A 21,797-nucleotide genomic window follows, 5' to 3' on the forward strand; every position below is an offset into this window, starting at 1 on the left:
GAGCTGGCTGCATGGCAGAGGCCCCGAGGCCGTGAGGAGGGCACCGCCGACTGTACTTTATACTTACTTTGTCTCCTTTCTCATCAGGCTCTTCTTCTGTCAAAAACTCTCGTTTGGGATAAGGGATCTGACAACCGGCGAAAACACTATTCACAAGAGAGAAGAGAGAGCGGTTTCACCAGCTGCCTGGTACTTCTAGTGCTTCACTTAGGCGACTCACTGTCTCTCTCTAAGAAGATAGAACTGTGTTCTCCATAGGTACAGAGATCTAAGTGTCTCTCTGCAAGTGTGATGCAAAGAACCCATCCTTTAACCAGTGACAGACACTGCAGTAGGTGGTCCAAAGAGCCTTCACTTGTAACCGAATCATTAATCACCCGATAGGACAGCTCTCTCGTTAGTGCAACCCAAAGATCTACCACTGTTTGCAGGGTTTTGTCTGCCCTTCCACAGTTAAAACACAAAATGATAAAGAGAACACAAATTTATTTAGGACTGCTACTCCAGATATCAGAACCCTTGACGGCAGGCAGCCCTCAAAACGCAGTGAGCGGAAGAAGCCATAGCACAATGAACCCACCACTGAGTAAGGGGATTGATTACTGCTGAATGAATCCATTTCAGCAGTGCCTCTTAATCTCAAAACCCAAAACCACATTAAAGCAGAAAAGCCCCATGTCTTCAGGTCCCTCAGAGGCACGGCAACTCAGTGTGACAAGATGCCAGTGTGCAGGAAGCCAGCAAAGCTGCTACTTACTCTGACGTGGGGAGTGGGTCTTCTAGGAAGTAGGGATCCTGCATGGCCTGCTCTGAGGTAATTCGCTTTATTGGGTCCATAGTGAGCAACTTCTGAAGCTGAAATCACAAGTCGGAAATGTCAGGGCATCTCCCACAGAAACACGGGTGACTACTCCAAACCCTCACTCACAATGTAATGGTCAAGGGTCCTGGGCAGCTCAGTCCACCTCCTTATAACCATCTCTCTTCAGATGGAGAAGAAAACCACCACCAATTACTATCGCTTGTTTTCAGTATTAAACGAGTATCAGGTAAGCAGTTGTGATGTTTCTTTACAAAGAACCCTATGTGTGAGTACTCTAGCTACACTGAGCTCATCTCTGTCACATCCAGAGATGCCACATCAGTGTGAAAATGCAGCACCTTTGCGTCAAATGCCATCTGCAATGTTTGTTCTCTCTCCCTTTCTGTCTCTCCCTAAGACAGGGTTTCTCTGTGTGTTGCCCTGGAACTCAGAGATCCCTCTGGCTCCCTCTTAAGCACCGGGATGAAGGGTGTGTGAAGGGTGTGTACCATCACTGCTCTACAGGAATAGTCATTGCTAGTGTGATATAAGACACCTCAACAATGGCCTCCCGCGCTGATCTGCAGACATCAGAGTGCAACACAATTGCTGAAAGGTTGAGAGCTGAGCCCTGCTCCTGCAGCATGAGAGAGCTGAGCCCTGTTCCCGCAGCCTGACAGAGAGCTGAGCCCTGCTCCTGCAGCATGAGAGAGAGCTGAGCCCTGTTCCCGCAGCCTGACAGAGAGCTGAGCCCTGCTCCCGCAGCATGAGAGAGAGCTGAGCCCTGCTCCTGCAGCATGAGAGAGAGCTGAGCCCTGCTCCCGCAGCCTGACAGAGAGCTGAGTCCTGTTCCTGCAGCATGATAGAGAGTTGAGCCCTATGCCATGTCTGATAGATAGATGTGAACAGGAATCTAAGGACTCACATTTCCAACAAGTTCCAGTTGGTGTCTGTGTTGCTGGACTAAGACTGGTTTGAAAAGTAATCAACTAATAAACAGAGATTTAAGGGATGATGACTCGTAGAGGATAAAAGCTACAAATATCTTTAAAATGCAGCAATAGTAGGAGACTCATTTAAGATACCAATGCTTTCAATACAAACAGACAGAGCTGGGGTGTGGCCTGAAAGCAAAGCACACACAGGGGCATAGGAGGTCCTGTGGTTAAAGCCCAAAACTACAAGAAACAATTCTTACAAATCAACAATAAGATACAAGGATGGTGTTCTGGTTTGAATATGCTCAGCCCAGGGAGGGGCACCATTTGGAGGTGTGGCCATGTTGGAGTAGGTGTGTCACTGTGGGTGTAGGCTTTAAGACCCTCCTCATCCTAGCTGCCTGGAAGCTAATATTCTGCTAGCAGCCTTCAGATGAAGATGGGGAACTCTCAGCTCCTCCTGCACCATGCCTGCCTGCATGCTACATTCTCCCGCCTTGATGATACTGCACTGAACTTCTGGTGCTCAACTGTCTGAGCTATGCGGGTGCACTTGGACTGAACCACTGACCTGTGAGCCAGCCCCAATTAAATGTCCCTTATAAGAGTTGCCTTGGTCATGGTGTCTGTTCACAGCAGTAAGACCCTAAGACAGATGGTCTCTCGGGTTCTACTGGTCTCACACTGCAAAGAAGGCACGGGCCTGTGGGACAGGAAAGGCAATCCTGATAATGCCTTTTGACCAGTATTTCGTTAGGATCAATTAAGTCTTAGATCATAAAGGATCCAATTTAATTGCCCAACTTGAGTCGTGTTGCAAAGAGATTTGAATAAATCATTATCATGTGGTAACGTGGCAAGCTAAGCCACTGCCTTGCAAAATATGACATAACAGCCAGAGGATAGCAGAGCAGCAGAAATAGAATGGGAAAGCAGCAGCAGAAGCGGGATCAGAAGAGCTCTTCGCCCAGTGCTCTGGTTGCTATGAAGGAAAGGGTGGCCTCTTCAAAGTCAAGGAATTCCTGGCTAAGACTACAATGGATTACATCTTAAAAGCCTCTTAGGCCGAGTGAGATGCAAGCTTGACGAGCTCTCCTCTGATGTATCATCGCCCTTCCGGGAGATATAAACCAAGAAGTACTTTCAGTTGTCGCCCCACAATGGACAGTTACAAACCAAGTGAGCAAAGGCCGGCAAGCACCACCTCCCTGCAGGGCACCCGCTCGCAGAGTCTAGCCTGCTGTTTACATGACTACGTGCCAGCTCTCCAGAACAAGGAGTAATAGTGTCAGCGAAGAGCTTTCGAGACTCAAGTGTATGAGGTAACTTGGGATTTTACAAACCATCTTTAAGTAGATGACAGTATAAAACTAGGCATTTATTGTTCAGGCAGACTATCGAGCGCAAACAAGGCTTAAAGATTTTATTCCCAGAAATGCACAAAAAGAACTAAAATGGAAACAAGGTAGATGTGGTTCTGGGTGGCAGGAGTGCTACTCTTGGTACTTGTGTAACCTTTAGGGAGACGCAAGGGCCCCAGGCAGGTCGCTGTCTCAGGCTCACTCACCAAGTGGAATGCTTTACTGTCAGGTTTAACTTTATGCTTTTCCATGTACTTGATAAGGCTGCAATTGGTGTACCTGGAAGAGAAACACCAGGAAACATCCACATCAGATCACAGCTAAATTTCTCATTGGCTGAGAGCTTCCCATGTACACTGTTTGGATTATAAGCATACATCAAATATGCTCCGAGCAGCATAAAATAACTGCCGTATGCCAGCTTATACGTCATTCAATGTCCACCCTAGTCTTTGGATGTTTGTTCTCATGTCGCTCAAGCTGCTCTCCACTCCGTGCAGTAGACTCTGAATTTCTGACCTCCTGCCCTCATGCCAAGGGCTAGGGTTATGGGCACACACCACCACATCCAGCTACAATCATGATTTCTTGATTTTTTTCTCTTGAGACAGGGTGTCATGTACCTGGGCTGATCTTAAACACAAGACCTAATGCTACTTGTTACGACTACCAACCCCAGTGGGGGTTTTCAAGGGGCTGGGGAATCAAACCCAGGGCTTCATGCATGCTAACAAGCACTCTCCCAACTGAGCCCCGTTCCCAGCCACACTAGTCACTCCTGAGTGGGTACTGACGATGAAATTCAAGACAACTTAATGAACACACTCTGGAGGGTATTTTCCCCACATGAATTATTTTGAATAACATTTGTGCCAATGGTTTAACTTAGCCTTATCAGTAAGACTGACATTAATTTGTTCTGTGTAAGTACTGGACTCTGCCTTCCCCTGGCCCTAAGTGAAACATTTAATTAAAACTTGCTTTCAGTTGTATATACTGTAAATGGCTACACAAGCAGCCATAAGCAAGGTTTGTATTTTTTTTCTTTCTTTGGCTTCCCGCTTCCCACTAATATCCAGTTTCCAGAGAGGAGTAAATATGGAAAGAAATGAGTGGATCCCTTCTTCAGCTGCTAACAAAGGACACCTCTCTGTTAATAAATGAGAAATAACACCAAGCAGCATTTCTAAGTGAGGAAACTCTTCAGTACCTTAGACAAGCGCTGCGGCATGCTGCACATTTAATTTGACTGTGACTACTCTGCAAAAGTTAAAATCACAAAGGGTCCATTTTCTTCCCAACTTACGTATTTCTTCTGAAATCTTTCATTAATGTTGAATGTTCGGGCATCTTTTTTATATCTTCCCAATCTTTATCTGTGAAATACATGGATAAATGTTTATGTTGCCTAGGCTCCTAGTCTCAAGAATGCTAACAAAGATTAGCTTACTCAGAGCTTTCTAAGTCCTGGCTCTCACAGGACTGCTCAGGCTGCAGCTACACCCGCCCTCTGGCTTTACACCTAATCACGTCGGCCTACACTTGCTACTACTCTGTTACACTGTAACTTGCCAGTATCTGTTCTATCACTAAAGGCAATAAATCACAAATAAATATTTGTTATTAAAAAGTCTTATTTATTATTTTCATCAAACTTCCTGGTTCCGTCAGCAAGCAGTCTTTTTAACTGAGAAATCTAGGATCTTTTCCCTGACTGGCTCAACACATTTCTCTGGATGGCAGGCAGCCCTCCTTTCACATTCCTGACGCTATGAAATAGTGGGACACAACACGAATACTGCTATCTTGGCTACTCTTAGGATTACTGCTCAGTACCTGTGAGCGACAGAGACCTCCAGGTGGTCGGGCAGCAGCAGTACTGTGCACATATGCCAGCTCGGCTGACTCTCTGACGCTGTCAGTGGCGTCACCAAGGGTCTGTTAGGTGCAAAGCACTATACCAGCGCTGAGGGCACTGGCCATCTATCTCCCATAGACACCAACCAGTGAGGTTATTTTCTCCTCAGCTACTTATTTGCTCTGACAATGTTTCAGGCTAAAAACCTTAAATAACCATTTATTTTTCTTTTAACTTCTTAAAAGTTATGTATTTGTCCATTCTTTTCCATCCTCATTATGTCTTTACAGCTGTGGTATTGTTATATGTAGCTGGCTTCCTGACTTTGGTTAGCCCACTGTAACTGAACTTTAATGTCCACAGCCACATGAACCTTTCTAAGCAGAGCACAAGCCTCGCCTACGGCTCAAGTGTCTGTTATGGATCCCTGCTGGCTGCTGTTTGCTTTCCTGGCTTCTCATTAACTGAGGCATCTGAACTATTAAACCCATGCTGAGAATCATCCATGACTGTGGTCCTCATTGCTTCCAATCCCTGCCACGTCTCCTTCCCATGGGCCTCAGAAATAGTGAATGAACTTGGATCTAAGAAGGGAGAAGTATTTCCTTTAGCCACTCAAACCATGTCTACTTTTAAAGACACCCAAACAATGCAAATGCTTAAGAGGGCAAGAATCAATGTCTGTCTGCCTGTCTGTCTGTCTGTCTGCCTGCATCTACCTACCTATTTACTTATCTATGTATATGTGTATGTGTGTGTATCTGTCTGTCTGTCTGTCTCTTTTTGAGACAGGGTCTCTCTGTTACTCTGACTGAGAACTTGCTGTCATACCAGGCTGGCTTGAACTCACAGATACACCCGTTGCTGCCTCTGAAAAGTGCCGAAATTAAAGGTGTGTGACACCACACCCAGTCCTTGTCAATATATTTTATTCAAGATGGTAGCATGCAATGAGGAAATGACATTCTTATCCCAATAAGGCCTTCCCCAAAAATACTGGGTCATTCTGGAGAAGGGAAGTCTATGTAATTGACAGGTGAGACTCTTTATGTCTTAAGCTGTGGACCTAAGAAGCAGTCCCGTGCTTGACTGGCCACCATCTTGAAGGGTTTTCTGGACCCCTGGGCAGTTTCTGAGGCTGGTGAATCACTGGCCTGTGCTACAACTAGGATCTGGGATACAGCAGGAGAGACTGTTAACTCCAGAGAGGTGAATACTCATCCATTTCCTCTCTGCTGTAAAATTCATGGCTGTGATTTTCACTCACATCCTGGCTGCTTTAGCAAGACATTTAAAAAAATACTGACAAGACCAGGAAGCGGAAGTGCTGTCACTGCCAAGCGTTGCTTAGCACAGCCTCTCCCTAACCAGAGCCTTCAGCCTCTGCACTCAAGTGGCAGCTATGACATGTGCTACCAGAAAAAAAACAAAAAACAAAAAACCTTCTACTGCTTGTTTTAGTTTATGCTGGCAAGAACAACAGGCATCAAGTTAACCCAGCTATTGCAAGGGCTCGTCATTTCAAATACCAAACAACAAAACAAAACAGCAAACCAAAAGGAAATCAAACAAAAACCTCATTAAATTCAGGAAACCCCTAAGTTTTTTATGTTGATATTTGAATTCTATAAATCTTGCTATTTCTGTGATTCTCTGAAAAAAAAAATCAAAGTCATAAAAACAAAGAATCAAGTAATACAAGCTTTCCTAAGCCCAAAGCACAAGCTTTCCAGAGAAGACAGCAACAACAGTGATTGAGAGCAAACAACAAAAGCAAGTGTGTACCTGCAGGGAATCCCATTACATTGAATATTCTGTCCAGCTGGTCATGGTGATAAGGATTACTAGTTTTGATGTCCTCTTGTCGACAGTGAAATATTGGCTCTGACGTTAGTAGTTCTGCAAATATACACCCTATAGCCCAAATATCTTTAAAAGAAAAAGAAAAGAAAAACAAAAACAAAAACAGAAAAGAGAAAATAAAAGGGAAAAGGAAAGGAAAAAGAAAAAGGAGGAAAATAAAGTGCTTCTTTCCAAAAGAAAATGCATTTTTACTTTAAAGGGGAGTGTTCTTTTTCTGTTTCTCAAACATTAATAGCAATCCCTGGGCAAGCATAACCGCTGAATACCACGGGCCACTGTCCATACCCCGCCCACAGAGCTTCCACTGCTATCGTCTCATCCACCCACTGACTTCACAGAAGCCGCTGTTTACTTTCTGAGTCTGGGTGCGTTTTAAACACTTAAACATTACCATAAAACAGTCTGCATGTAGGACATGGGGACCACAAACAAATGAAACCAAAACAAAACAAACGTAAAAGCCACAGAACCCTTGAAACTGGGCACTTGCCAGAATATAGGGACGTTCGTGTTTCATGATAGTCATTCCATCTTGTTGATTTACGTGTTACGTTTCAAGCCTACTAACTGTCTTCTGTCCTAACACTACTGAGAAGACACGTGCTCTATTTTATCTCTTTACGCTGGCAGCAGTGCCGCTCTCACAGAGCTAACTGGAACACAGAAGTAACCACACAATCTTCAAAATGGGTACAGAGGCTACACATGAGTAACAGTATTTACAGCAGACAAACTGCAGAGGAAATTTCTTTTATTCACAAGACATGTTCACTTTCATTCACCAAGTCTGTATTCAACAGAACTACTAAGGAGGTAAGAGCTACCTACTCAAGAGTGTGACGCTAACCACGTCCCACTGTTACGTGTGGCACGCAGCCTGGCTGCAGGTTCTGTCTCCCTTCTGCAGTGCTGTGCAATGGCAGAAGCTCAGCAAGTGACTTCTGAATGACCTACACAAAACCCAGGGCAAACATGAAAACCACAAACCCACAAGAACAAATTACAAAAGGCATCCTTATATTGAGGCTGATTACTCAGGTATCTGAGACACTAGGGCTTAAGCAGGAAACGAGAGGAAAAAAGTGTTACGAGAATTTCTAAACTTCAGCACTGAAATATATTATTTATCACAATTATGACTTTTTATATCTTCATACATAAGATTCTCATTGCATATGTAAATTATCATATTTACATTTTAGAGTGACAAGTTAATCTATTTACATAAAAGTTCATAATTTGCAAAGACAATTTTTTTAAAACACAATTTTTTTCATCTTAGAAAGCCAAGATGATAATACTATCCTTTCATTTGGGGGAGGAGGGTAGAAGGTTTGCTTTCAAGAGTTTTTCTGTGTAGCCCTGGCTGTCCTGGAAATCACTCTATGGACCAGGCTGGCCTCAATTCAGAGATCTACCTGCCTCTGCCTCCCTAGTACTGGGATTAAAGGTGTGCACCAGCACTGTCTAGGTAAGACAATGCTACCACACGGGGAAAAGTTTCATCAAGGAACAGTTAGGCTATTTTGTTTCAGTGTTAGAGGGTCCTCAGGAGAGCTACTGCATGCAAATGTCATCTCTGACTATCTCATCACTGCATGGGGAGGCAGGCTAGGGATTAAAACACGGGGAGTGAATACTTCGCAGTTTAAAAACTCAACTTATACCCAAAAGATACTACGATGAATCATCTGGTTAGTTACTGAAAACCCTGAAGACGAATGGAGTAGTTTGTCCATGACAGCATGACAGGTGTTCACTCTTGGAGGAAAAGCACAGCAGTCACAGGGTGACCCTAACCCTGGTCACTTCTAACTCACAACTTCCGCCTGTCTCTTGGGTGTATCAAATTTCTACCGTTCGCCCTCACTATCTTGATTTAGTCACCAAACACAGATTCTAGTCAGATGGTTGGGTATTAACTCCCTAATTCCTTCCAAGAAGGTGTCTTTTCCTTGCTCATGTTTGAAAATACGCCAAATTCCTAAGAGGCTACCCGTGTTTACCTTCCTAACTCCTCAAACATGCAGCAGCCATGTGTAGCTAATGAGATGGAACTGTCACCTGGCACCCAAGTGGACACAGGAGGATTTGTTAAACACTGCTTAATCAATAGTGCTGACTCTGATAGAAAGAACAAGGACCCATCTTTTCTGTTTTACCTCAAACTCCCCAGTCAAGAGAGGGCCACCCAATCAGAGCCCACTGGACAACTGGAGGGAGAGCACTGCCCAGTCCCACACTCCAGCACAGCTTTCGAGACAGACCTAGTCACAGCTCTCTGGGAACTCAGACCTTCCCTTCAGCATCCTCCCAACACCAAACAAACAAAACTAACAGGCCAGACACCTAGTCTCAGTCCCCTAGATATCCTGCTCACTAACCCATTCTCTCTTTGGTTTAATGATTCAGCTTCCAGCACTGAACTCTGTGACCGACCATTTGCAGTGGGAAATGGGGCCATGGCGATTTATCATAGTCTAAGCCAGACGTTTTCTTTATGCACTCTGCAGTCTAACACAATCTGCTGAATGCCATCAGCGGGCCCCCCTTCTGCATGACCCTGAGGACGGACACAGGCGCATGCTCCAGGTACTTTGATGATTAACTCCAAGGGCGGTGTAGCTGCTCACACGCCAAATCTAGACGCAGTTCCAGCAGGAACTTTTAAATGATGCGGGGAATCTGAGTGCTTGACCAGCTCAAAGGCTACCCACAGACTTAAGGGGCAGGTGTGACACTGGAGTATCAACTAGAACTGAAGGCTCCCCTTCACTATCTCAACCTTATTTAAAAATACTAAAAGTAACAAATTCATGACCTCTCAGATACAAACAGCTGAGAAGGAGCTATGTTATGGCTTCCTCTGGCAATGTGTGGATTGAAATGAAGTGCTCTCCAAAAGCATCATGGCCAAAGCAGGTATACATGCCCAGGGATCAGCAGCACTGAAGAAATGGCACTGGTGTGAATCGGGTCAACTGTAAACAAGTCAGCTCCCTTTGCGACTCCTGCTGTAGAAGGCAATGTTTCTGTATAATGCCATAGAATGTTTAGAGTTAATGTGGACAAATACATTTGAATATAGCTAAATTCCCATTTCTAGGAAATAGCACTGAAGGACTAGGGGACTGTCAGCAGTGAGCACACAGTTCCTATGGACTAGGGGACCTGTGAGCAGTGAGCACACAGTTCCTATGGACTAGGGGACTGTCAGCAGTGAGCACACAGTTCCTATGGACTAGGGGACTGTGAGCAGTGAGCACACAGTTCCTATGGACTAGGGGACTGTGAGCAGTGAGCACACAGTTCCTATGGACTAGGGGACTGTGAGCAGTGAGCACACAGTTCCTATGGACTAGGGGACTGTGAGCAGTGAGCACACAGTTCCTATGGACTAGGGGACTGTCAGCAGTGAGCACACAGTTCCTATGGACTAGGGGACTGTGAGCAGTGAGCACACAGTTCCTATGGACTAGGGGACTGTCAGCAGTGAGCACACAGTTCCTATGGACTAGGGGACTGTGAGCAGTGAGCACACAGTTCCTATGGACTAGGGGACTGTGAGCAGTGAGCACACAGTTCCTATGGACTAGGGGACTGTCAGCAGTGAGCACACAGTTCCTATGGACTAGGGGACTGTGAGCAGTGAGCACACAGTTCCTATGGACTAGGGGACCTGTCAGCAGTGAGCACACAGTTCCTATGGACTAGGGGACTGTGAGCAGTGAGCACACAGTTCCTATGGACTAGGGGACTGTGAGCAGTGAGCACACAGTTCCTATGGACTAGGGGACCTGTGAGCAGTGAGCACACAGTTCCTATGGACTAGGGGACTGTGAGCAGTGAGCACACAGTTCCTATGGACTAGGGGACCTGTCAGCAGTGAGCACACAGTTCCTATGGACTAGGGGACTGTGAGCAGTGAGCACACAGTTCCTATGGACTAGGGGACTGTGAGCAGTGAGCACACAGTTCCTATGGACTAGGGGACTGTGAGCAGTGAGGACACAGTTCCTATGGACTAGGGGACTGTGAGCAGTGAGCACACAGTTCCTATGGACTAGGGGACTGTCAGCAGTGAGCACACAGTTCCTATGGACTAGGGGACTGTGAGCAGTGAGGACACAGTTCCTATGGACTAGGGGACTGTCAGCAGTGAGCACACAGTTCCTATGGACTAGGGGACTGTGAGCAGTGAGCACACAGTTCCTATGGACTAGGGGACCTGTCAGCAGTGAGCACACAGTTCCTATGGACTAGGGGACTGTCAGCAGTGAGCACACAGTTCCTATGGACTAGGGGACTGTCAGCAGTGAGCACACAGTTCCTATGGACTAGGGGACTGTGAGCAGTGAGCACACAGTTCCTATGGACTAGGGGACTGTGAGCAGTGAGCACACAGTTCCTATGGACTAGGGGACCTGTGAGCAGTGAGCACACAGTTCCTATGGACTAGGGGACTGTGAGCAGTGAGCACACAGTTCCTATGGACTAGGGGACCTGTCAGCAGTGAGCACACAGTTCCTATGGACTAGGGGACTGTGAGCAGTGAGCACACAGTTCCTATGGACTAGGGGACTGTGAGCAGTGAGCACACAGTTCCTATGGACTAGGGGACCTGTGAGCAGTGAGCACACAGTTCCTATGGACTAGGGGACTGTGAGCAGTGAGCACACAGTTCCTATGGACTAGGGGACCTGTCAGCAGTGAGCACACAGTTCCTATGGACTAGGGGACTGTGAGCAGTGAGCACACAGTTCCTATGGACTAGGGGACTGTGAGCAGTGAGCACACAGTTCCTATGGACTAGGGGACTGTGAGCAGTGAGCACACAGTTCCTATGGACTAGGGGACTGTGAGCAGTGAGCACACAGTTCCTATGGACTAGGGGACTGTCAGCAGTGAGCACACAGTTCCTATGGACTAGGGGACTGTCAGCAGTGAGCACACAGTTCCTATGGACTAGGGGACTGTCAGCAGTGAGGGCACAGTTCCACTGGATGAGGGGACCTGTCAGCAGTGAGCACACAGTTCCTATGGACTAGGGGACTGTGAGCAGTGAGCACACAGTTCCTATGGACTAGGGGACTGTCAGCAGTGAGCACACAGTTCCTATGGACTAGGGGACTGTGAGCAGTGAGGACACAGTTCCTCTGGATGAGGGGACCTGTCAGCAGTGAGCACACAGTTCCTATGGACTAGGGGACCTGTCAGCAGTGAGCACACAGTTCCTATGGACTAGGGGACTGTCAGCAGTGAGGACACAGTTCCTCTGGATGAGGGGACCTGTCAGCAGTGAGCACACAGTTCCTAGTGGGCCACTGCTACTTTCCTTGTTCAAGAATTGACAGAGTCATTCTGTGCATGTGTCCCTCTCTGCTTTCCTATAATGCAGACTAGATAATCAACTCTTAGGAACAAGGCCCAGAATTTGAGTTCATATTAAAAGGCACCATGCTGCCCATCTGCTTATGTACAAATGAGAAGGAAGGAGAGGGACAAACACAAAGTTCACCTGCACTCCCACGTCAGATTGAAGCTGTTGGACTGTGAGGAACAGAGTCTCCGGTGCTTGGGGCATGGGGCTAAGTTTCATAATCACTCCACTATCTATTCAGTCTGCTAAGATCTCACCAAATGTAAACATGCTCTGAAATAATCAATTCTTTGATAATAAAAAATAACTATCATATTACTGAGAAAGCCATCTTCAATTTGCTTAAGAATATTTTCAAAAGAATATTCAATATGTCTCAGTAACAGCAAGTATTCAGAAACAGTTTATTATTATATATTATATGTATTTATTATAGGAAAGTTTACTGGAATGCTACTCTCGGGTAAGTTCACTGGCCCCAAGGAATCAGCATGGGGGGCAAGAGGGGGAAGAGAAAGAAAGAGCGTTCACACGGAAGAAGAGCCTGACTTTAAAACAGGTAATATTTTAAGGTAATATTTTGGAATAATTTTAGATTCATACAAAGCTGCAGAGAGACCTTTCATATCTGACTTATGTTTATAATTGTTTTTCTATGAAATAAAATGTGATCTCAAAGCAGATAAGAACATTAGTGAACTCAAAGCTTTTGCCAAGTAAAAGCCTAGAGATTCAAGATTAACTCAGAGGCTGAGAGCAAGGATCCTCCCTTTCCCATCTGCAGACTGGAAAAGCCTTCACAGAAATATGAGCAAAACCCTAACACACATGAGGGCCTGCTTTAGACAGTGTATGCTCACCTGTCAACACAGACTGGCTTTAGTGGGCTGTGGTGAACAACAGGAAGGTGAGTTTGGTCTGTGGGACTCTAGATACAGCTTGGAGCACTGCAGACAAGATAAGGATGTGATGTGGGTGACAGAGCAAGACTATCCTAGATGGCATTAGCACAGATGGCTTCCTCCAGGAAGGAGGCAGCAGTATCCTGATTAAAGTTTGAATGAAAAGGAAGAGAGTGATGGTGTAAAGACATGTTCTATACAGATGCTGCAAATATTTCCAGTCCATGGAAGGCAGATGGAATAATGCAAAAACAGACCTCAGTCTATGGCATGGTGTCTGAGCAGCACAATCCTACAACACTGCGGCTATGTCAAACCAGGAAGGACAGTTGTGGCAACACCTAGCTGGGGAGGACTGTTGTGGCAACACCTAGCTGGGAAGGACTGTTGTGGCAACACCTAGCTACCCGTTTTCTGCCAATGCCCTTGGATTTTGATATAGAACAACTGGGCCAAAAGCCAAGAGATTCATATGTCTGACTGGCCTTAGAACACAGGCTTGCCCATTCAGGCATCCGGTTCTCCCTGGGGATGACAGCTGACTGATGGAGAACTTCAAAGTATAATCAGCAACCTACATATCCCATAATCCAACACAGAGTTCCCAGGTGGTTTCTGTAACTTAATTCTTAAATACAAATAGAGAAACTAGGGGTCACCTAAGTAATTAAGGGACCTTACAAACCAGATGAGAAACAACACAAATGGAAGACAACAGAGCCTAGAAAGAAAACAGGTTCTTTCCTCAGGTTGCCAGGGAGATGGCTGACATTCAGTGCTTACGATAGCAGCCCATGGACTTTCAAAGCAAGATGAGGGGCCAGCCGGAAGATTGGCAAGAAGTTTCCTTACTACTACAAGAACACCCAAAGAGGCCACGGAAGACACCAGCACAGACAAGAAAGACCTTTCACTGGCAACCTCTCCATCTGAGGGTAGATTCTGTCAGGTATGGTGATCAAGACGAAGATGCAGAGGCCAAGACTTTCTGCTACATTTGCAAGTAAAATTGCTTCCAGAACCACAAGAACCTATCTGTGCCCCTGCAGTATGCCCCTCAGTCCACCCAGGCTTGAGCCCCCAAAATGGACCTGCAGACAAGCAAGACAAGTGCATGGCCCCGAGCAAGACAATGAACTTCAGTGTGCTCAAGGCTTCAGGGCTACTGGCACTAAGAGATTCCAGAAACTCTGAACGGACCCTGACAGACTCCCCAGAACACAGTATCCTCCAACATAACACATAAGAAAAGACCGAGCAGGTGAGAACTCTGGGTGCATGACAAACCACAAACAAGTCCACAATCCTGGTCTGCAAAGACGTCAGCAAAGCTTTTCTTTGCGTAAACCAACACAAGAGGCCACAAAAGTCATGGTGAGACAAGGAGCTCCCAAGAAAGCCAGGAAAGCATCAGAAAGAAAAGCACAGTGGAAAACACTAAGAGGTCCAGCATCTCAAAGCAGTGCATTCCACAAGAAAGATCGGAGCGGAGATCAAAGAACCACATACCTTAAGAATTGTCTAGAAACAAGAGATAAGAGCTGAATGACTGTAAAAAAAAAAAAAAATCACTATAAAATGAAGAAATGAGAAATAGCATTTGTTTTCAGAAAGCAACAACCCTAAGTGACCCACAGTAAGCTGAGAAGACTGACCTGAGAGCGGATTAGCCACACTGCTAGCTAAAGGCAAAGAAGTTGTCTCAAGGGGCTGGGGATTTAGCTCAGTGGTAGAGTGCTTACCTAGGAAGCGCAAGGCCCTGGGTTCGGTCCCCAGCCCCGAAAAAAAAAAAAAAAAAAGAACCAAAAAAAAAAAAAAAAAAAGAAGTTGTCTCAGAGCACAACTCTAAACCTCCAACTTAATAAAGGTCTTTAAAAAGCACTATGAATTAGACTATAGGTGCTCTTCCAAAGAAAGCCACGGGAGGAGAAAACAAAAGACACAATCATGGATGGAGAACACAGCAGCCAGCCTAGAAGAATAAAGGAACCCGTCTGGGGGTGGAGCCGGGCGGGGTTAGCTCTCACAGGAGGAGTGGCTACCAGCCTCTCGGTCATCAGCATAAAGGAGAGGACTTATGGTCATATTCACCCTGGTAAAATGACAAAGATACCAGTTGTGGGGAAGTAGCAGAAAAAGGCTGTGAATGAGAGGTTCATTCCTGTACCAAGTTAAGCTGGCTGCCAACCACTAGAAAGGCAGCCAGCAGAGGACCTGAGAAAGAGCGGCCATGTTCTGACAACACTAACACAACTGGACGTGAGGAAGTAAGAGTACCATGCTCCAAACTTCGAAAAAGCCCTAACTTCTCAAGTTTGCACATTTTCTTTAATATTTGAGGTATCTTCTAGAAGTTTAGCATTTCTGTACTTCTGTACGAAGTTCCAGAACTTAAATTTTTTAGTTTTCTCTTTTCATATAAAATTAAATTTTTTTTTTACTCAAAACATTCTGAACCTCTTTTATAAAGAGACATGCAACTTCATGCTCTCAGGTGCTAATGTGTATATATATGGACAGTGAGATTCTGGGGTTTTGTTTTTATAATTTGCTAATACTTAATTTACACATGTACACAAATGCCTCCTGTAGTTTTAATGAGCCCTACTCACCAATTGCTTTGGTATAGTGTCTGGCTCCGAGGAGTAATTCTGGAGCTCGGTACCAGAATGTTACAACCACTGGATCCAAATCTGCTAAAGGCTTCAAAGGTGAATTAAATAATCGGGCAAAGCCCATGTCAGCTGTAAAAACAACAACAGAACCACATAAGTAAACAGACAGGTCTATTTTGCACATGTAGTCTCTCAAAAATGTGTGCAGATGGGCGGGGGGGGGGAGGATAACGTTTTCACGACTTTTACTGACGGACATGTAGAAAAGCTTGAGATCAGTCACCCAGCTCTTGAACTGACTGGCTGTGTGGTCAGATCTTCAGGGTAAGGCTGCCCCTCTGGCTGACTTCTTTCAGAGGGGAAGGTTTGACATGAGCCTAACCTCACCTCTCAGCACTTAGGCTTCCATCATCTCCGTCAACAGCCTGTTCACTGTGGTCATCAGACCTGACTACACTGTAGTTTAATGCTATTTTCCTCATTTACTTGGCCAGAGTTTTACTAACTTAGAAAATCATTGTACTTCTTAAGTTGAAAAGGCAATTCGCTTCACTTCTATGCTTCTTCACATGAGACAGAAGTTCGAAAAAAAAAAAAAAATCACAAAGCTAGGCCTCCAAGATGGCATTGAAGGGTTCATGGCACTAGTGCCAGGCCACCAAACTACTTGGTTATGGACTTTGCGTTGCTAATTCATAATCATAAAGGCTTCATCTCTATATGGCTTCACATGCAGTCACCACACACAAATACAGGATGACCCACATTTAGCACCCACTGGGCGATGTCAAGATTCAAGACCATCTGGAAAACGTAATTTTATTCTAACGTTAACTTAATTTATTTTATATGCAGTGTTCTGCCGGTGTGTGCCTGCACATCAGAAGAGAACACCTGGTCTCATTACAGATGGTTCTGATCCACCACATGGCTGCTGGGAATTGAACTCAAGACCTCTGTAAGATCAGCCAGTGCTCTCTTAACCTCTGAGCCATATTCTAATCTCCAGCACATATTCTAACATATTTTTAATGAAGTAGAGTTACCTTTAATTAACTTAATTATGGAGGGAGAAAACCCAAATTTTGGCAAAAAAATAAAAACCTTGAATCAGATTATCAAATATTTCCTTTGAAATGTGAATACTTGATGATGTGACACAACGTCACACATTATTATACAAAAGTGTAATTCTAAAGGAGACCTTAAATGTGTTATGCAAAATTTTTTCTAGATCACATGGTCAAGGACATACTTAAAATTGCTCTCTGACTGCCTAAGACCACTGGAAAACAGATATTTACACTACAGTTCACGACAGTCAGAATTACAGTTATGAAGTAGCAAGGACAATCATTTCATGACTGGAGGCCACCCAACATGAGGAGCTGTGTGAAAGAGTTGCAGCATTAGGAAAGTTGAGAACACTGCTCTGCTTTATGTCAAACACTGCAGAGGAAACTACGGTTAATTGTGTTCTGTGTTCTTACGACTCTGTATCTTAGTTACACTAATTTATAACTTAACTACATGTCTTCTACCTCCCCAAACAAACTGAATATAAGTGCAAACACTGCCTAGGAAAACTACAATGAAAGGAGCAGTAGTTAGGGTAAAATTTCACTGTCCTTACATACTGTCGCCCTGGAGAAGTCTGATGTAGAGGACAGCACAGAGCATCAAGGGGCACTGCCATGAATGCCTTTGCCCTTAGGCAAGGCCAGGGACAGTCGTGCACTCCAGAGCTGTGCACACTGCCACTTAGGTCACATCACTTGGTCAGCTCCTCAGCTGGAAGACTGACAGCAGAGCTTCTCAATAACCTGGCTACAGAGACTGATGGGAGAATCAAATAGACCATGAGCTTCTAAGAGGAGACAAGGCTGGCCACCAGCTCCAGGCTGTTTAACCCAGCAGATAGTTGGAGGAAGCCTACCTATGTCGTGTGGCTTACTTTATAGCTACAGCAGTTTGTTCTGGAAGGACCGTCTGACACAGGCGGGAAGGGTTTCCCTTTATGTACACTCTTTAGAAACGTTTTGCCATTGGAACTACAGATGTGTACATATTGATACAGAAACAGTAATACAGCTGCTTACAACAATTTCAAATATACTGAACTGCGACTTATCATAGATAGAACATACCAATTTTTACTCTTCCTCGCTCAGGACCTTCACCCATAACTAAAATATTAGCAGGTTTCTGTGGAAACAAAAAAAAATTTTTTTTCAATAAACAGTAGTTTTCCTTTAGACAAATATGTTAATATAACATATCTACTTTAAAAATACTTCTCCTCAAAAATTAAAATTAAATACAGAAAGCCATGGAAGAAAGTGTATGTGTATACAAACAAAGCCACAAATGGCCTCATGGCAGACACAGTTGAGGTCCTCAATCAACAGGTCTTTACTGTGGAACACTAGAAATTTACAATGCCGAGGTCGTCTGTCTGTCTGCTGTCTGTCCGTGTCTGTCCCTCACCCCCCTCTCTCGATATGGGCTCATGAAACAGCCTGACTGTCCTGGAACTCACTCTATAGACCACAGTAGCCTGGAACTCCCAGATCTGCTGGTTTCTGTCTTCTACTACTACTCATTCTGTAGTTCTGGTCGGCCTAGAACTTGACATGTACACAGGTTGGATCTGAACTTGTGATGACTCTCGCCATGTCCTTCTAAGTGCTGGGATTCTGGCAAGAGCCTCCAGCTCCGACAAGTTTTCCGTTATATAAAGCAGTCTCAGAGTTTAAGGAAAACTAATCTCCTCAGCTCCTATAATACAGAGGAGCAAATTAATCACAGGCAAACATCCACCTGGCACTCTTTCTGGAGCATCAGATACACACCTATGTCTAAAGGTATCGGATATGGTCTTCTTCTAAACGAGTTAGCACAGTGATAGCAATTTTACACTCACAACAATTCTGAGGGTTCTTTATTTTTAAATAAAAGGGAAGACAAAGTTTAAGAGATTTTGTCAAAGTGGATTTTAGTTTTAAGCTCTAAAGACCACACCAGATTGCTACCTACAACCTGTTAAGAGTGGCACTTAGTCTGCTAGTGTCTGAGGGCTGTCCCCTGGGAAAAAGGAGGCCGCATTTGCTTCTCCCTCAAACATTATCCTTTTCTACCCTTCCAACTGACAGGGCTTCAGCTGTACCAATCTGGATGCTAAAGAGAAGTGAGACCGGATTTGGGCACATCTCAAATATTAAATAACTTTAAAAATCAAATTAGAGGTTTTTATGAAAGCTGTTTAAAGTGGCAACTACTTCATAGGCTTGTACAGACGTCATTGGAGATGGCGCCAAGGCAGTTTCTACAACAGACTGATCTATTAACTCCCAAAGGTTGAAATTAATTCTTTAAGCAGCCCCCCACCCTCTGACACACAAGCCAGATGCTACTGCTGAAATGGCAGGCCATGACATCAGAAGTAACAGACTCCTAGTTTCTAAGATGAGGCAACTCAGCACTAGAAGGCAAACAACTGGGAGGTGGATGCAGGACAGAATCTACTGCTACACGCTGACCCCTCCTGACAGTCTCCTAAACAGCCCCCAGCGAGTTCCTGAACCAGGGTGCCTCCCTATCTAGGTCGTCACCACCACCACCACCACCACCACCACCACCACCACCACCACCACCACCACCACCACGTTTTTCAACAATGAAATTCTGACATCTTCATCATGATCACAGGGGCAGCTGGTGATGTGCCAAAAGTGAGAGTAACCCTAACACTGTACCTAGTGAGTTTGATGCTATGATGCTGCCCAGAGGAGTAGAACTGTCTCCCTACACTTCGGTAATCAATGGTGGGTCTGTCTCTGTGGAGTGAGGCAGTGATTCCATAGTGAGGGAAATGGTTCTAAGCCTCACCATGCATGTCTTTTCCTTAGCCCCATTTTGCATCTCTTCTCATCAAACCCGTCTTCCTAAAAGACAAATGTGATTATGTCACCTCTGTTTTGGGGATCTGCTATGGTAGCATAGATACTACATGAAAATTAGGAGAACCAGAACACAAAATGATGCACCCTGTGACTAGAACCAGGCAGTATCTATTGGTTTTAGATAGGATTTCCTGTATCCTGGGCTGTCATCAGAATCATTATACAGCTTTGAATATTATCTACTAACCCCCCCTCCTTTCACAAAACCAGGTTTTTGTGGTAGTGGGCATAAAACCAGGACACCGTAACCTGGGCAAGCACACTACAAACTGAGTTACATCCCAACCACAGAACTAGGTTTTTAAAAAGTTTCTGTGAATAAGGTTTAGGAGAACAAGTGTTAAAGTAACAATGGATCATTTTCTCAAAAACGCTTAGATAATTCTGTGCTATTTTCATTAAAACATTCCTGTAATGGCTGGAGAGATGGCTCTGCAGTTAAGAGAATTGGTCTGTGAGTAGGAAGGCTAGGGCTTAGACCCTGGCACCCACAAAGCAAACCGGGTGTCTCACATACCTTAACTGCACTCCAAGAGGGCAGAGACAGGAGAGTGGCTAGGGCTGGCTAGCTTCTATCCTCTCTATCCAAGAGCAAGCCTCGGGCTCAGTGAGAGAGAGACCCTGCCTCAAAGGACAGATGGAGAACGACAGGTAAGGATACCTGACTGCTACCCTCCTCTTGCCTCCCTTGAGAGCTTGTGCTCTCTCCCTATACACACTCACACATGTGTGCGTGCACACACGCACGCACACGCACGCGCACGCACGCGCACGCGCGCGCACACACGCGCGCGCACACGCACGCACACACACGCACGCGCACGCACACGTACACGCACGCACACACACACGCACACACACACGCGTACACACGCACACACTCACGCGCACGCACGCGCACGCAGCCCATGCACGCACATGCACGCACGCACACGCACACACACGCACGCACACGCACGCACACACGCACACGCACACACACGCACATGCACGCACACACACGCACGCACACACACGCACGCACGCACACACACGCACGCACACGCACACACACACACGCACATGCACGCACGCCCACGCACACACACGCACACGCACGCACACACACACATGCGCGCACACGCACACACGCGCACGCACACGCATGCACACACACACACACGCACGCACACGCACACTATGGTACACATGGCACCTGGGAGAGTTGCTCTCATATACACGCCCCACTCCTGTGTCTCCTGTTCTTTGGGTAGACCATGACCTCTCTGACTCGAATTGCTATGCCATCCCCAAGGGATTGTTCCTGTGTGTTATCTGATAAAATTGCAATTTCCTTCTTTCTCCCTGACAGAAATAACAACAAAAACATTCTGAGTACAAACGGTTCAAGCTATAATGTCACATAGAGTCTAAGTCTCTTTTACTGTTCCCCTTCTACCCACAACAAAGCCTACCAGTTCTTGTAAAGATATAAGCAGAGTAACTGCTTTGGTTTGATGGAGTAGTGCATGCTCCTGGCCAGCCCTAAACAATTATGTGCCTATTGTGCAAAAGCACAATCCCAACTACAGGTCCTGAACAAACCAAAACAAGTCTGCCTCTATCTAGCACAAGTACAAGCAATCACAACTACTCCCCTGTGATCTTGAGTGAAATGGGAAGACTTCTCTCCTTAAAACATTTTCTTACCCATGGAGCAGGCCCTCAAAGCCAGCAGACGGAGCAATGGTCTGGCATCAAGTAAAGGGAGAAACCTATTTGGCTTCACCTTAAGCTTCTTTTTATTCTCCAAACCAAACCAAACCAAACCAAACCAAACCAAACCAAACCAAACCAAACCAACCAAGGTCTCACTATACAGCCCCAGCTGTTCGGGAACTCACTGTAGACCACGCTGGCCTTGAACGCAAGAGATCCACCTGTCTTTCTCTCTCAAGTACCTGGCCAGTTTGCTCGTTTCTTTTTATTCTAACCTTATTGGACTGAACAAGCTCTGAGCCCGAGTTGGAGGATGGCTAGGACTACAGCCATGTAGTCTTTATGAGTGTATGAGGCGTGACTGTACAAATAGTTGACAAAGATGTCAAGATCTGGCCTTGTATGTATTCACAGTCAA

At 45.4% G+C, this 21,797-nt stretch overlaps 2 protein-coding genes across 9 annotated transcripts in view; both read right to left on the reverse strand.

Moving 5' to 3' along the window:
• The window catches only part of Hint1l2 (histidine triad nucleotide binding protein 1 like 2), an 865,401-nt gene that overhangs the window by 71,760 nt on the left and 771,844 nt on the right, over nt 1-21,797 (reverse strand). The gene's annotated exons all lie outside the window — the stretch shown is intronic.
• Cdk8 (cyclin-dependent kinase 8) overlaps nt 1-21,797 on the reverse strand; it is a 67,994-nt gene that overhangs the window by 2,997 nt on the left and 43,200 nt on the right. For 3 of the 8 annotated variants that reach the window (XM_039089684.2, XM_039089688.2, NM_001109061.1), the window contains exons 5-11: nt 17,867-17,924; nt 15,717-15,848; nt 6,745-6,888; nt 4,408-4,477; nt 3,308-3,380; nt 758-855; nt 68-146 (exon numbers count right to left, since the gene is read on the reverse strand). In XM_039089684.2, coding sequence (XP_038945612.1) covers nt 68-146; nt 758-855; nt 3,308-3,380; nt 4,408-4,477; nt 6,745-6,888; nt 15,717-15,848; nt 17,867-17,924 — 654 coding nt within the window. Of the gene's footprint in view, nt 1-67; nt 147-757; nt 856-3,307; nt 3,381-4,407; nt 4,478-6,744; nt 6,889-7,778; nt 14,654-15,716; nt 15,849-17,866; nt 17,925-21,797 lie in introns of those variants that run through there. The other 5 variants (XM_039089686.2, XM_039089685.2, XM_039089687.2 and 2 more) reach the window with 5 other exon arrangements.

This window comes from Rattus norvegicus, chromosome 12, assembly GCF_036323735.1.
Source record: "Rattus norvegicus strain BN/NHsdMcwi chromosome 12, GRCr8, whole genome shotgun sequence".
Lineage (NCBI taxonomy): Eukaryota > Metazoa > Chordata > Mammalia > Rodentia > Muridae > Rattus > Rattus norvegicus.